The sequence below is a fragment of the Mesocricetus auratus genome, unplaced genomic scaffold, assembly GCF_017639785.1.
Source record: "Mesocricetus auratus isolate SY011 unplaced genomic scaffold, BCM_Maur_2.0 Super-Scaffold_100029, whole genome shotgun sequence".
In the NCBI taxonomy this organism is placed as follows: Eukaryota; Metazoa; Chordata; class Mammalia; order Rodentia; family Cricetidae; genus Mesocricetus; species Mesocricetus auratus.
Window position 1 is genome coordinate 18,009,875 of NW_024429210.1, and position 15,738 is coordinate 18,025,612.

Below are 15,738 nucleotides of genomic sequence, written 5' to 3' on the forward strand. Positions count from 1 at the left end.
GAATGATTAGACAGCAAATTTTTAAAAGTGATCCTATAAGTGCTACTCGTGATCAATGTACTCTGCTATTTAAACCTGGGATAATGCTCAGGTTAGGAAGCCTTATTTTGCCATCTTATTAACAACTTTGGAGAAGTCTTGTATAATATTGTACATTTTCCCAGATATGTGAAATAATTTTAATTATTTAAAAATATATTTTAGTATTTCCCTTCCCAATATAAATTTAAAGAGTGATAATTTTACTACAAAACTTCAACTGTCACTAAGTAGTCATCCTAGACACTGTAATAGACAAGGGTGTAAATTAAGATGTCTTTGACTATTAAGTCCCTTGTAGGCATATTAAAATATATGCATTTATTCCATATTTAATCCTCTACCTTACTATTATTTATCATGATCACATAAAGGAGACGATGATTAGAAATCTACTCCATTAAAGAAAACTGTTTCAAAACAGACAAAAATACTGTGAGATTATATAATTTATTACTATTGATAAGATGAACACATATACTTAATACTCAATTTTATGTGGAACTTTAAAAAAATAGTTTTAATACAGTATCAAAATTTACACAAGTCTTTTGTCAAAAGACCAATGTCCTTTGTAGCTGCTACTGCAGGCTCTGCTGCAAGCACAAAACTTGTTTAAATGTCTTCAGATTGTAGGAATACAACAATTGAAGGATGCTTCTATGAGAGAAAATATATACATAGCAAACAATTTTCTCTTAAACACTAATCACATGACATTTTAAAGAAGGAGTCTTACATTATAACTCAGATATGGTAATTGGAAATATCCTTCTATATTAAATAAATTTGTAAGTATTTTCAGAAAAATATTTTAGAAAAGTATTTCAGAGGGCAGTTTTTAAAATCAATAATTACACTTTTTTTACTATAACAAAATTCTGTCTCATCCTCCTGCCAATAACTATTAATATGCTATACAATAAGACCATTTAATAACAACAGAGAATATAGACTGTGAATCAAATTTTAAGTTTAGAAGATACCCAGGAATTGTTGAATCCCTACTTTTGTAATCTTAAACTATAGTAAAAACAGCATTCTGTCACAGGCCTCTTGCACATTCATACAAGAATCTATCATTGCATTTAAATAAACACAAATACCTATCACATCATTTCCAGTACACACATTCTAATATTATATAACTATACCAAAAATAAGAAACCTAAGCAAAGCTAGGACACCTCAAGCAATTTGAGCAGAGCTTTTAGCCTCAATAATGGACATGCGTTAATTTCATAAAACATTGGATAGCTGCAGTAAATAGGCAAAGAAAGCTTTTGTTTTGTAAGTGCAGTGCAATATTTTTAATTTTACATAAAGTTTATTAAGTATACAGCATGTCTAGAAACTAAATTGTAGAAATAGACAATCTCACAGCTCAAAACACTTAGAAAAGTTATGTTTGTTTCCTTGTTAGTTGACATTGGTCTGCTGAATATATATGGAGGGTTGTATGCCCAAAGACATGCCTCTATAAACAACTCATTAAAATTAAAATGTTTATCTTGACCAATTGAAAAAAATGATACTCTGATAAACACTCTAAAAATCCCTGCTACCTTTCTAGCTGGTTAAAGAACTTGTGATATTTTTAGCACCTCAGAGTTCAAAACAGAAATCAACTGTTATCTTGTATCCAACTAATTATGCATTAGGAAGTAATCTTTCCTCAACTGGACCATAGGAGGGAGTTTCCCAACCTAGTCTTGTATGCTGGAAAATGCCTCATATCTTCCACACAGTAGAAAGTCCCCACCATTACATACAATGAACCACCTCTATTAAAGCCACAGAGGCTCTACTGGATTCATCCAACCATGCAGATTACTCAATGTGTCAATAATAGATGTGGAGACTTGAAAACATTTCAGCTGTCGTGTAAACACTAATACTAATACGATGATTTTCCAAAGCTACCTTGAGACTCTGTGAACACTAAAGTGGTAAGTATAGCGCATATTAGCTTTATGGGGGAAGTTGCACTGAAGGGTTTAGAGGGGAGGTATGTGCAATGTACAATCACTCCATGTGATGCCATGAGTCCCATTTTGTAGGAATCAACTCTTTTCTTTTTCTTCTTTTCTTTATTTTCTGGTAGTGGTGATTTCATGTTTGAAGGCAGTGCTTCTCACATGGGCCCTTTGTACTGATTTCCTGACAAATGTTGCCTAATTCCAGGACACGAGCCTGCAGCATCTCCAAGTTTCCTCCATACAACCTTAAAAGAAAAAGAAGAAGTAAGCATCTTACATGTTGTCTAGGAGACACAGATGCGTGAGTTTCAGGGAACTGTGAGAAGTCCAAAGATAAGACAAGACAAACTCCACATGGATGGGTTCAAACATGGATGGGTTCAAACACAGGATGATGACAGTTTCTAAAACTCAAGAACTTCTCTGGAGCCAGGATGCCACACCTCACATTCCAGCAACCAGAGCTGATACTATAGCAGGACTTGAAACCTCCTCCAGTTCCCCAAGTCGCCCTCAACTCTGATTAACAACAATTCCCACATGCAGAAATTCTGAGGATGCTGGTAGAGAGGAGCACTGATATCTGTATTTTTATCTAACATTCTAAAAGTGATTTTAATGTACATCTAAAATAAAGAGCCGTTGTTTAAAAGAGCATACTGGCTCCTATAGCAGAAATCTATAACAAAATACACAAAATGTCTAATTCATGTAGAAAAGTGAAGTTGCATCCTTGAGCTACAAGTCCTAATCTTCTAATCTTAGTTTCTTGATCTTTGCATAGTAGGATATGCAGTAGTCATTAGTTCAGCTAATGAGCTACTGGAGAACTCTCTCATATTTCCACAACAGAAAACAACTAAACATGGGCTTAAGGAAATTCCAAAAGTACTGAAAGAAATACAATTCCACCCTATTAAAGAATGGACCATTTTGGATGGATATTAGAAAATGGGTAAAATTAAGAATTAGATGATTATAAAGTTACTGAGTTCACCAGAAATTTCAGTGTACAAGCACTAACTAGAATAAGTACATGTATGCTCTCATGCAGTAGAACAACCATAATGTCCCTAGAATATTCACTCTGAGGACTGTCAGACTGATAAATTTCATATAAATTTACAGTACTCTAACATGAACAAAAAAAGCCTAGTTTTTTAACTACTGAGAGAGGGACTATTTCTTTTTATTTTGCTTTTAATTAGAAGTAGATTCACCAGGGACACCAACTACCATTTGCAATGCTACACAGACAGTTCTGCCTTTCTTCATTTTCATGACTGTGGAACTAAGACAGCCATCACTGCATGGGAAAACAGCCTATTACACTCAAGGGAAATTTTAGTTATGGCCTTTAAATACCAGGAATAGAATTTCACAGCAAGGATGGCTTCAGCTATACACAGGAAGTCAAGAGCATCTCAAAAATATCATGCATTTCCAGCAAGAATGTTTTTGAATGTCCAGTTTAGAAGCAAGGGATATGAAGATCACAGTAACTATAGACATAAAAACACTGGCTGTTACAACTAAAAAGTGTAACTCATCTTTAGTACTGAATTGTGGAATACAATGGGCCACACCCAGGTATTAGAATGAGGTGAAAGGAAATTCCTACCTAAGGCAGAACTCTGGAATAAAGCAATGACCCTAAGGGGTTACTGTATGGATAAAAAGCAGAATGGTGCTTTCTGTACGAGAGTATGACTGAGATGACCTAGTATCTCAATTGTCATTGGAAGATTTCAGACAAACCTCATTTACAAGGTTACTAAAGATGATGTTTATGGTTCTCAGAGGCAGAATACTATCCTTAGAAGAGAACCAACTAACTATTCACCAAACAATGTGATGGTCTATGGATGATTATCTTTTTGGTAAATTGATGTCACCCACTTACATCCAGGAGGAATATCAGAAACTGATAAAATTACCATTACCTTGACTTCTTCCAGAGACCTATTAAGCTTATAATATCACATGTAATTCTGTGACATTATAAAACTTTATAGATCCTTAATTGGGAGGTCTTTGTAATCTTTGTTACCCATCTTCCAGGAAAATTATGTATGAAACTGCCTTACAATCTTCTTTCTTTATTACCTACCCTTTAATGTCTTCTTATATTTATTCTCCAGTATTTACAATGTAACTTTGATGACCATGTAGTTTTTTTATTTTTTGTTGCTGTTTTGAAACAGGGTTTCTCTGAGTAACAGCTGATGACCATACAATTTGTAAAGGTGCCACAGGTACTATTTTAAATTGTTTCCAAGAGAGTGTTTAAGAATCAGAGCTAAGGTTTACTTTCCATTCTCCCTTTGTAATATGGGGATCAAAGACAAACACGGACAGTTAGAAAAAGATACACTAGAGGGACTTTAAAAATAAATAAGAAGGGTGAGTTTGGGGTTAAAAGCATGTGTAGTTAAAATATCATGAGACTATAGCGTCCTTTTAAAGAAAACAAAAAAATCAACAAGAACTAATCATTATCCCAAAATGTGTTCAGGAAGTTTTCACAAGGAAGGGAGGGAAGGAAAGGGGAGTGATGGCAAAAGCCAATCTGGTATTAAGCATACTGGACAAGTTATTTTCTATCTGTAAGATACAGTGTTTTCATTCTTTATGGTGAATGCTAAAAATACCTGGTCCTCAAAGGAGATCTGGCTAAAACATTGACCTCACTAGTCAGTTTGAGCAAGAAACTTCATTTCTGGGTCTTAGTCCATTCAAACATACAATGTGAGTGATTGCACTCTAGGCCAAGGTATCACATCCAAGTAACCTGTAACTGATGATAAATAGAGAAATCTAATTAGGGAGCTCCTCTCACTCCTATGCAGCTGCCAAGGATAGTTTCTGTGCTTCTCTCCCAGTACTAAATTTTTCATCAACTGAATTTTATTTCAGTTTTGACAGTCAATAGATGAAAAGCACCAGGATCCCCAGGCTTATGTCAAAAGTGTAAATTCCTAAGTTAAATATTCAAGATCTTAAGTACAATTTGAAAATCTACAGCAGATGAACAGTAGTGCATTTAGGAAATGGTATGTAGGAACCACAATCATTTAAAACCAAACAAAAGATATGCAGCAATGAAAGGTGCTTAGAAAGGATTGCAAAACAAAAGCAACCACAACACAGGCAAGCACGAGGTTTGGAAATTCTCACTCCAACTCATATAAAATGCCCATGGGACTTAAAGATCATTTACTGGATTCCAGAAATGTCTTCATGTGGGGAACCAGATCTGAGAATATGTAAGCTCAATATACGTAAGGCTAGAGGGATTTCTAAACAAGTTTGCTGTTCTATGATTTAAGCATACAATATGAAGATAAAAGCACAACAATACAAAGTCAACTAAAATTAGGACTCAACCTTGACTTCTTATATTAACAAATGCATTGTTGTACAATAATACATTTAGTTCTTCAAAGCTGTATTCTTGATTAAACAATATGACAATTAACAATTACTTTGTCAAGATTTTACTGAGTTCTCTAACGTCGGTCCCATTGGTACAACTATCTTGCCTTATCAGGGTCTAAGTTTTAGTTGGATATGGAAGGTGAAGAGAGTACTTAGTATGATATAAAGGGTGCATATCTCATCTGTGAACCAAGTAAATGTTATGTAGCAAAGCAATTGATTTTTGTGGGGTTGTTTATCGTAAGTTTTTATTCTTTTTTAAATGTCTGAAATTCAATACTTAAACATGTTCATAGGTCATTCTGGAATGCAGAACTGACTGATCATTTCTGATCATACCCAGGGCTTTGCATGTAGTGGGCAAGCACCATAGTGCCAAACCCACTGGTCTTGGTGGCTTTTAGCATGACTGTGTGAATATACTTTTAATAAAACAAAGTGAAAATAAAAACAAGGGTAATTGTTTTATTTTCATGTAAAAATGTAAAGACATTTGGTCAGCAATTTTCAAAGTAGATATTCTTAAAGGAATAAGTAAGCTTTGATGAGGCTGTCAACACAGAATACACAATCAAGCACATCAGACTTACATTGCACATTTCTCTGACTATAGCTTTTTCTGTCTCACTAAGGTCATGGTCATACTCTTTACCCTGTTGACGATCTATAGTTTCCTGAACATCCAAGACCTGGATTTGTTGAAAAAGAAAAGCAAATTTCACATGGGAAAAATCTGTTAGTTTATGATAACAACATCAAGGACCTCTACTTTGTCAAATGTTAAGGTTTTTTTTCATGTCTGCATATATCATGGATTAATATATAGCAAAATCTTTTTTTAAATAGTTAGTTGTCTTGTCTGAAACCTGGAATGAATTTTGTTGATTTTTTTCAAGTGGCCATTAAAAGCAGTGTCACTAATACTCAATTGAATTCATTAATGTTTAAAAAAATTAGGTGCAGTTAGTTTAGTCATTAAGATATCTAACAGTGCAAATCAGTTGGGGTATACTTAATAACACTTGGTTCAATGAAAGAATGAATAAAATTAATTGTATACCAAATGGTCCAAGTGATATAGACAACGCCTATAGAAAAAAATGGCTCCAAAAGTATATGGAAATGAGAATGCAGATGAAGACTGTGAGTTCAGAGTTCTTGTCTGCACTAGTGCCTAAGAAAGGAATGTGGGGATGAATCTTGAAGAGAAATACCTCTTTACAGTGAAAATGTTCAAGCAGAACTTCCAATGTTTTTTTTTTCATTTTAGCAAAGTGTGTTATTACTGTCTTTTAATCAGGCTTATTGGCCTATGTTTCTACTTCTCTAAGCTGTCCCTAAATAGGCTAAATATATTACTTTCAAAATGTCAACATTTTCATGTGGTAACAGCCTGTGGTACAGAAGGGTGATGGTTGTCACTGTTGTAGCAGAAAACACGTCAAAGCTTTGATGCAGCATAAAACTATCCCTTATTCTAGAGCATCCACACGGAACTGTGACTTACAGAATAGCTTGTTTCTATTGTTATCATGGTCTAGAAGGCCATATCAGTGTGTCTAAATAACTAGTACCAATGAATAATTAGGGTCTCTATGTCAAGTTCCTAAACACTGAGACTAAGTTTAATCTTGTATAAAAGTCCTCCCCATTATCACCATACTGATACCAACATTTTCTTTAAGTCTTGGCATCAGCCTCATAACTATTCTTTGAATACTGGGATGAATTCAATGACTCTTCAAAGATCCCCTTGAATATCTGCCTACAAATTTAATTTGTAATGCAACTCAAAATAGTGTATACTTCAAAGCAGTTAGTCTACTAAATTAAGCGCCAATTAATAACAATCATACTTTGGTGCTAGAGAAATACACTTTTATTAAAATGTACTAGCTTTTATCACTGGTTTTACAATGTTTTCCCAACAAAGTATGCCCAGTGTTTATAGAAGCTTTGTGTTTTCTTTCAAATGTATCAAAAGGGAGAGACTAAGCCATTATTCTATGCCAGCATTATTTTGCAAACTGATGTAATGAGGCACTTCCAAGGTATGTCTGCCTCTCACTTCTCTTGATGGGAAGTTCCAGCAGTGAGCACCATTGGATAGTTCAGATCTTCTAAAGATCCCTGCGCATGTCTCCTGATAAGCCAGCCCTCACTTGAGACGTTCTCCATGGAAATTAGAGAATCATTTCATAGGAAATTGAGGGTCTCTTGTTTGCCCTTCTGTCTTTTGATGTCACAGTTAGAGTTGCACTGAAAAGATTAGAAGATATCGGCGTGGACCACTATGTGCAATGGATTAAAATGTTAAATTCGACGTTCAGCAAGACAGCAGGCTGAAATGGATTTCAAAAAGTTTGTACAGCAGGGCAAGGTATTGCTTTGGATTTTGTGCTAAAACTGAACTGCTGTAAAACTGAAGCTGATGTGTGGGCCTTTTCCATTTCTAAAAAGCTTTCAGAGGCTCAGTGCCTGATTCACAATAAAGCTCAACCAGGAGGAAAGTCCTCATCAGTCAATAAGTCAGCACCTGTCAAAGGCAGGGCAGGCCCCTAAATGCTTGCTGTGACTTTACACCTTTTCCACTCTATTGCTTGTCATGTATTCTCCTAAGACAGAAGAGCCAGCGTGGCTCTCTTACTTGTTTTTGTCCTCAATAGTACATGTTTGAGAAATGCATATTCATTTCTACGAGCCAAAGCCAAATATCCTAAGAGTTAAATCTCCTGTTCAAGTTAAATCACCAAAATCAAAGTGCTTCTTTGAGGTTCTCATAAATTTAACTGCATATAAGTTTTACTACAGAAGATATGTCACACTCTAAAACAGGGCAACTTCAGTCTGTTAGTAAGTCATAAAGTGAAATACTTTTAAGGAAAGTAAGAAAACTTGTATGCCAAAAGTTGACCTTAAGCCCTCTATCTGCATTATGGCTCATGTAGGGTTGGTTAAAACTGTTCAAAGTCATAAACCTATCTAAAGGACAGCATTTCATGCTTAGAAATTATCTTAGTTCTTAGGTTAATTTATTGTCTGCATAAATAATTTATAATCTTAGGTAAACATTTAAATTATTTAATGCTGATTTTAATTATAATGCTTATCAATTTTATTTGCTAGAAATGTCATTAGTTAAAGAAATAAATGATTAATTTTTCTAAATTTTCATTAAGTCACCATAGAATCTGAAGTAAAATCAAAGCAAATGGCCATCTGTTTTTTTTTTCTTATGTGCTTATAAAGAAACAGTAACTGGGATTTGAAGACTTAATTTTGACTTAATAGAAGAAAAAGTAGGTTGAAGTTCATTTCAATAACAATTGAATAATAATCATGTAATATCTTCAACTGTCTTCCTTACTTCAACAATCTTACTAATACTGTACATGTGGTGACATCTATACAATAAGCATTGCACATATAAAACCTGTAACACTATTTTTCACATGGGTATGCATGCACAAGAGACTTCACTTCAATGCAGATAGAAATGAATCACATTACTCAAACTTAATAGCAAAAGTAGATATTTAACCTTAAACACTCAAGTTCATTGTCAGTTCACAAATTAAAACCACAGAGATTAAAAAGTTACACCAACAAAAGAGTTAAAAGTAAAGTATCTATGGTTACAGCAAGACTGAGGACTGCCAGACTACAGCAAACAAGCCACGACACAACTGAGATTCTGGAGAAATGGTTGCACACAGTTGGTTACCTTAAGAGAATGTACCACAGGTTCAGGTTGCTGAGAAGGTGTGGTATGTCCACTGAAGCTAGCTGGAGAGTTGGGTGAACTGTTACTCCCATCAGCCCCTGATGACAACCTAAAAGAACCCTTAGTAGAAAATCAACAACTTTGTTATTAAAACAAAAGTCGTTTACAGATGCCATTAAATATGCAGTCTTAGCACCAAATGAGCAACATCCATTTGTATTATTTTTCTATAACCCCCCTCAATTTTCTTAGCCTATCTTAATATATACTCAATCTATTCATAAAAATACAATTGCTGCTTGAATGATGGTGAAAACCAGAGGCATCCCTATAAGCATCTGTATACCATCTCCAGATTACCAGAGTGGAAAACCCCAACCAACAGCCATTAAGAACATTTAAAGACTGATTTAAAACCTAAAGACCTGAAGATCAAGGAATTCATGAGTTACTCCATAGCTGCGTGAAACACATTTGCTTAGCAGGTCAAATGTCATACTCCATATGTCTCAGTAAAACACTAGCACATCACACTGTTGCACTGGACAAACTGTGTCTCTAATAAAACCTTTGTTGAGGGAAAGACCTATTATAATGTAACATTTAAAAAGAAGCTCAGTTCAACATTTCCTCGAACAAGTATTCATTTCATAGCCTTCATTAAAATGAAAAAGCCAAAATAGATACAAGTTACACAAATGTTAATTAATGATTCTTCTACTCAGTAGGTGAGAAATGATTAATTAAAACTGTGTGAACCATAGTCACCTGGGAACTCCTCTCAGGGGTCTGCAGGTTTTCTGAATATTGATTGAGGAAAGACTAATGGATCAACAAGGAAAAAGCAAGCAGAAATTATCTTCTAGAAAAGTAGCAAGGGGAAATTCCCAAACCTGTTTTTTATAATTTCATTCTTAAGGGACCTGAGGAATTTTCATTTCTGTTCATCCAAAAACTACAGATTTATCCATAAATAATAGATTAATCAGTGACCACTAAGTTGGTCCTTTTAAGGTAATTTTCCTAAGAAGTAGGAACCACTGAAGCTGCATTGCAAATTCATAAAGGGAGAGTCAACAGTGTTTCAGAACATTCAATTACAACAGCTACAGGAAATTATCCATGGTGTGAAGTTCTAGGGAGTGGAAGGTAGATTAATTGCACAGAGCAACAGTCACAGTTACAGGCCGTATGAACCCAATGTTTTCACATAAAATGTAACAACCACTAAAATTTGGAATATTGTGTCCCTTCGTTTGTTGTTACAATTTCTTCCCATACCCTGCAAGGCTCCACGTTACTCTCAGCAAGAACTGTGCAATCCCACTGCTTCTGCTACCCACCCAATCTAACCACCAGGAAGAGGAAGCAGCTCAATGAGACATTGTTATACTTCTTTAGCTTCTCTCCTTCATTGCTACAAAGTCTTACATTAAAAGCCAGTGATAAAATAAAACACCCCTCAGCCCTTTTGAAAATTAAATTATTGTTTTCCTTTTTGAGTTTGTAACTTAAATCAAACATAATAACATTAACATGAATAATAACAAGGCAATTATCTGAGACTTAATGATAGTTAGAAAACAGACCTACCTAGGCCCTAAACTGTATACAATTTTTCTCTTTAGAGTAAGTGATTCCAAACTGAATAAGTGACAAGGAAACTCTCCCTTCCTGAGTGGCAACATTCCTCTGCAGTTCTCTTCCCCTGCTGGTAAAATTCTAGGAACTCTTTCAGAAAACCTTGCTTAGGGTGTCTGCATTCAGATCACCTACCATATAGAACAGTGTATTACTATGCCATTTTTTTTCTGCTTGGTGATCTCAGACACAAGACAACAAAGATTCCCATTTTGGGTGACCATCCTGCCATTTCCTTTCTTAACCCTTCTATGCACAGTTTATCTTTAAGGCTTCTCTTTCCACATTTAGCCGGAAGTCAGACACATTAGTAACAGCATGATTTGCTTGGGCATGGATCCTCTGTTTTTAAAAATGTTTTGGCTTAACAAAGACTTGAAAATCAGCATTAACACTGTCTTTGATTATAATGCTCTTAGCTAATTGGGATTGCTTGAATTTAGAGAGAGCCCTATGCTGATCATAGCTACTAAGAAACAAACAAGTTTTATTAGTTTCCTTTTGTAGTCACTGTTGGTTTTTTTTGTTTTGTTTTGTTTTTTGAGACAGGGTTTCTCTGTGTAACATCCCTGGTTATCCTGGAACTCATTCTCTAGACCAGGCTGAGCTCAAACTCACAGAAATTCACCTGTCTCTGCCACCTGAGTGCTGGAGTTAAAGGCGTGGCCTACCACAGCCTGGTTTATTAGTTTCTTTTAAAAGGTGATTACAGTAAGATTTGACTTGAAGCATTTATTAGGAGAAAATGTATTATCTTTCAAAACTTTAAATTAGCTTTGAGAGCATAAACTAGTAATCAGCCATAGATCAAGTGCTCTCTCTCTCTCTCTCTCTCTCTCTTTCTCTCTTTCTCCCTCTCTCTCCTCTCCTCTCCCAAATACAGTGTGTGTGTGTGTGTGTGTGTGTGTGTGTGTGTGTGTGTGTGTGTGTTATATCTTTCTATTTGGGAGGCCCCAAAGTGACCAATACATTGTAACATTTAATACAAATATACTAAGTGGCTTTCTAGATTGTAATACCAGAATCGAGCAGCTCACTCTGCTTCCTGAAACACAGTAGAAGTTCAGCTATCTAAATGGTTGTGAGGATATTTGGAGAATTACCTAGACTTATTCAGTGTGTACTCTCAGTTGACTTATACATTTTGGCTAAACTAGTTTTTAATGTGCTACTGAGTAGAATACAGTACAACAAATAATGCTAATAGTCTCTTGGAGCTTGTTTCAATAAGATTAAGGCCTCTTATTTAAACTGTACTGGGATGGCTCTGAAGACAAGGAATTTAAAAGTGGAAAACCCTAATAAACTTTGAACTATTATTTCCATCTTGAGTTGTTAGTGTTCAAGCCACATGTGAACACATATAATATGCAAAAGTCTCCAGTTACCAGTCCATGGGCAAGGGATAGTTCAAAAGGACTTTACATTTCCTTTCCTGGAGGTATTTTTGTCCTCTTGCATAGTTTGACTTGCTCAACCTTGACCCTTGGTTCAGAATAAACTAATAAATGGGTAAGAGGTAAAAATTCCACTCCTGCCCTCCTTGTCCCTCCCCATACAGTCATCTTCCTCCATGTATACAGATATCTTCTACCCACCTCCCCAACTATAGCAATTCCTCTAGCAACAGAGGCCATCTGGTTATACATAAGCAAATGCAGACAGCTGGCTCATCTTCACTCACCGGGAGAGAGGGCAGGCATCTTCCTATTCCTCGGCACCCTTGCCACCACTGCAAGACCCGCCGGGCTCTGGGCCCCCAGCCTTTCTCCATATTTGAGCTGTTTCTAGTTGGAGGTTGACTTCTATTCTGGGTGGCCTTATATTTGGAACAATATGGTACAATCACTCAGAAAAATACTGTTTCCCAAGACTCAAGAAAGCAAGCAGAATAAGAATCTTAATGAGATGAACTACAATGAGCACAATGGCAAGCTGTAGCATGCACCTGTATCTGGTGGAAGTTCAGCATGACAGTCAGAGGTGTATGCTGGAGGCAATAGTGATGACTTATATGCAATAACAATTGCACCCTCACACTATCAATAGGAGATGATGAAGGCAAAATTAAAGAAAAGAACTTAAAGATATTTAATGCTGTCATTTCACAGATTAACCTATTAGGAACAAAATTATCACAGATCTCGTAGATCTATAAACTGTGGAACTTCTCAATTTAACAGAAATAACTAATAATGTAATTTGAAGCAATATTCACTTTCGGTAATAAATACAGATTGGAAATTTAACTGATGATGTGTCAAATTCTCAACATAAAATGCTGTAGAGGAAAAAATATAAAGTTCTAAAAGATATTAAAATAACTTTTATATGCCAAATTTCTATTAGTTAGTCAGTGTTCAAATTTCTACACTAATTGGTAGCAGGAATAATATAAATTAACAAAAAAGAAAATTCTAAAATAAGTTTCCTGAAATTTCAGTTTTTCTTCATGACAAACATGTGCAAGTCTTTAAAAATTGTCAGAAGTGAATGAACTTATGAGAACAAGTTGTCATTTTCTTTCTAAAGCTACTATGTGCCAAAGGCAAACAATAAAACACCCCTCCCACACAATGGCCAACAGTCCCAGTGCAGACATGTGGAGGTTAATTCTGAGAGACTGAAACTGAGAAGAAAATGCTTTAGTTCTCTTGTGTAGAGCTGAGATCTCATGGTCTTTCCCCCATGCACTTTGCCTGTCTATTAGACCACCAATTGGTCTTCTAATACCTGAAAACATACATATGAGTAACACTGTACAGGCTGAGCATGTGATATTTAGAAACATATATGTATATACATATGTGCATATAACAGAAACTAATGAAAAAGAGACCATGAATTTGAAAGCAAACAAGGAGTATATGAGAGGGCTTGAACAGAAAAGGGGGAAGAGGGAGATGATGTAATTGTAATCTTAAAAGTAAAGGACATTTTTTAAAAGTAGTTTAGTTTTCGTATCTATTTCCTGGAATTGTTGCTTTGGTGTCGTTTTCATTGCAAGTTTGTGGAGCAAGACAGGAAAATTATACCATGGTCTTAAGTCAAAGGTCAGTTATTTATAGCAGTAGATAGTCCCAAACCCAGACTGTCTGTGAAGTCACCTCCAGGGATACAGGTCAATTCACAATATTCTGTTCTTCATATGAAATAGAAAATTCTACATGTGTGCCAGAATCAGTGATCATGTCAGCATGCAATACCGATGAGGAAATCATTCTTTTGTCAGTTATCTCATATGTAGATATCTAACCTATTTGATTATCAAAATAATTATATTACAGAATGCATAAGATGGCTGATAGTTTTAATATTACCACCCACACTAATAAGTTCTATTTCTGATAGGATCATTAATCATAAATGCAAATTTTATAGTTACTTTTACAAGTCATCTGGATTTGGTGATTTCCTGACTTAGGCATCTCTCATACCTTAAATTTTCCAAATCTATTTAAGTAAGAAAATTATATAGGACTAAACCTATTTTTGTCCTCCCTTCATGTGTAGTGAGGGCAAATTCTGATGCCTATACTATATGTAAATATTACCTCACCCATGAGATCCACAACAGAATTCCTCACTTGGTGATGAGGTGCCTCTGGAGAATCAGGAGTCTTGATTTGCTAACTTATGTCAACACTTGTTTTAAAATTGAAGTGCATGGAAAAATGCATTCCGGGACAGCTACTGTCTTTTGATCTCCATTCACACCGACAATGAGTCTCAGCTTTTTGCCAGCTCTCCAGTTGCTCACCATAGAATTTTCTCAAGACAACTTCATAAAACAGAAGAAATCTTCAGTATCTCCACCTCTGGAATTATTTCTGGCAGCAATGGAAACCCAACCCTGGTCATCAGCTGCCCATAAAGTAATAATTATCCTCCAATAACTTGGCTACTATTAAATTGAAATGACTCCTGAAATTTACAAACATATTCATTACCTACGTATTCTTTAATTCCTATGAATAGTTTGGCGATGTGAGTCAACAAGAATCATGTATACTTAAAAGCAGGAAAGAAAATGGGTGAGAGTCAAATTAAGAATCACTCTTCTTAAGTTTTAACAGAAGTTTCAATAGTGATTTGTTTTTATTCTCTCAAAATTTCTGAAAGGGGCACAGTGTAGAAAATGAACTGCTTTGGAAATTGGTGAGAGAAGAGAAGTGAAAATTAAGACCTAAGAGGAAGACAAAAGGGACTGTCCAGGGTGCACTACTACAACACCAGGCTTCCCAGCAAAATGTGGGCAAAATAAAACTTTTCATTAGAAGATTAATAGACTAATCCAATAATAATGACTCAGTAAAAAAGATTGGAAAACATAAAGTAGCACATATCTAAGCTAAAGGTATCTTAGCCCTTATGAGTCAGTCTCACCTGGAGACATCTACCACACTGACTTGGAAAGGAAGAAGTGGGAGCCATTCTCACAGCCACAACATGTGACTGTTGCTGAAATCAGTGCTTAAGGTCGCAGGACTTGAGAGGGCAGAGGTTTGGTGTCTTTCAAACTCTATACGTAAACATAAATCCAACATTCAAGCAGCACATCATGGCATTTAACTTCCAGCAGGGCTCTTTTAGTGAATAGCTCTCATTGTCTGAACATGTACAAGGTTCTGTAAAATATAACAGCATATAACAGCCTTTCTTTTCTTATTTTTTTCTTAATGGGTTACACATGTAAACTAAGGAAACAAAAACCAATTTTTCAAATCAAGCAATTAAGCTTATTACAATCATGATTTTGTCAAATTTGAGTCACTCCATAGTTTAATTGTTCCTCATAGCAATCATAAAATTATTTAAGATATCTATTATTATCTTATATGAAAAACAAATATCAAAAGATGATTATTCAGAATTTGATTTGTAGTCACTATAATACAGAAAAATTGCCTAAAAATA

General features: G+C 35.3%; 1 protein-coding gene across 5 annotated transcripts in view; it reads right to left on the reverse strand.

The window, feature by feature from the left end:
- Window positions 1–470: 470 nt before the first annotated feature.
- Ccdc85a (coiled-coil domain containing 85A) overlaps window positions 471–15,738 on the reverse strand; it is a 209,102-nt gene continuing 193,834 nt past the window's right edge. Inside the window, exons 4-7 of one of the 5 annotated variants that reach the window (XM_013113614.3) lie at window positions 12,506–12,640; window positions 9,181–9,300; window positions 6,047–6,145; window positions 471–2,263 (exon numbers count right to left, since the gene is read on the reverse strand). In XM_013113614.3, coding sequence (XP_012969068.1) covers window positions 2,174–2,263; window positions 6,047–6,145; window positions 9,181–9,300; window positions 12,506–12,640 — 444 coding nt within the window. In that variant the 3' untranslated portion in view covers window positions 471–2,173. The remainder of the gene's footprint in view (window positions 2,264–6,046; window positions 6,146–9,180; window positions 9,301–12,505; window positions 12,641–15,738) is intronic. The other 4 variants (XM_013113616.3, XM_013113615.3, XM_005070356.4 and 1 more) reach the window with 4 other exon arrangements.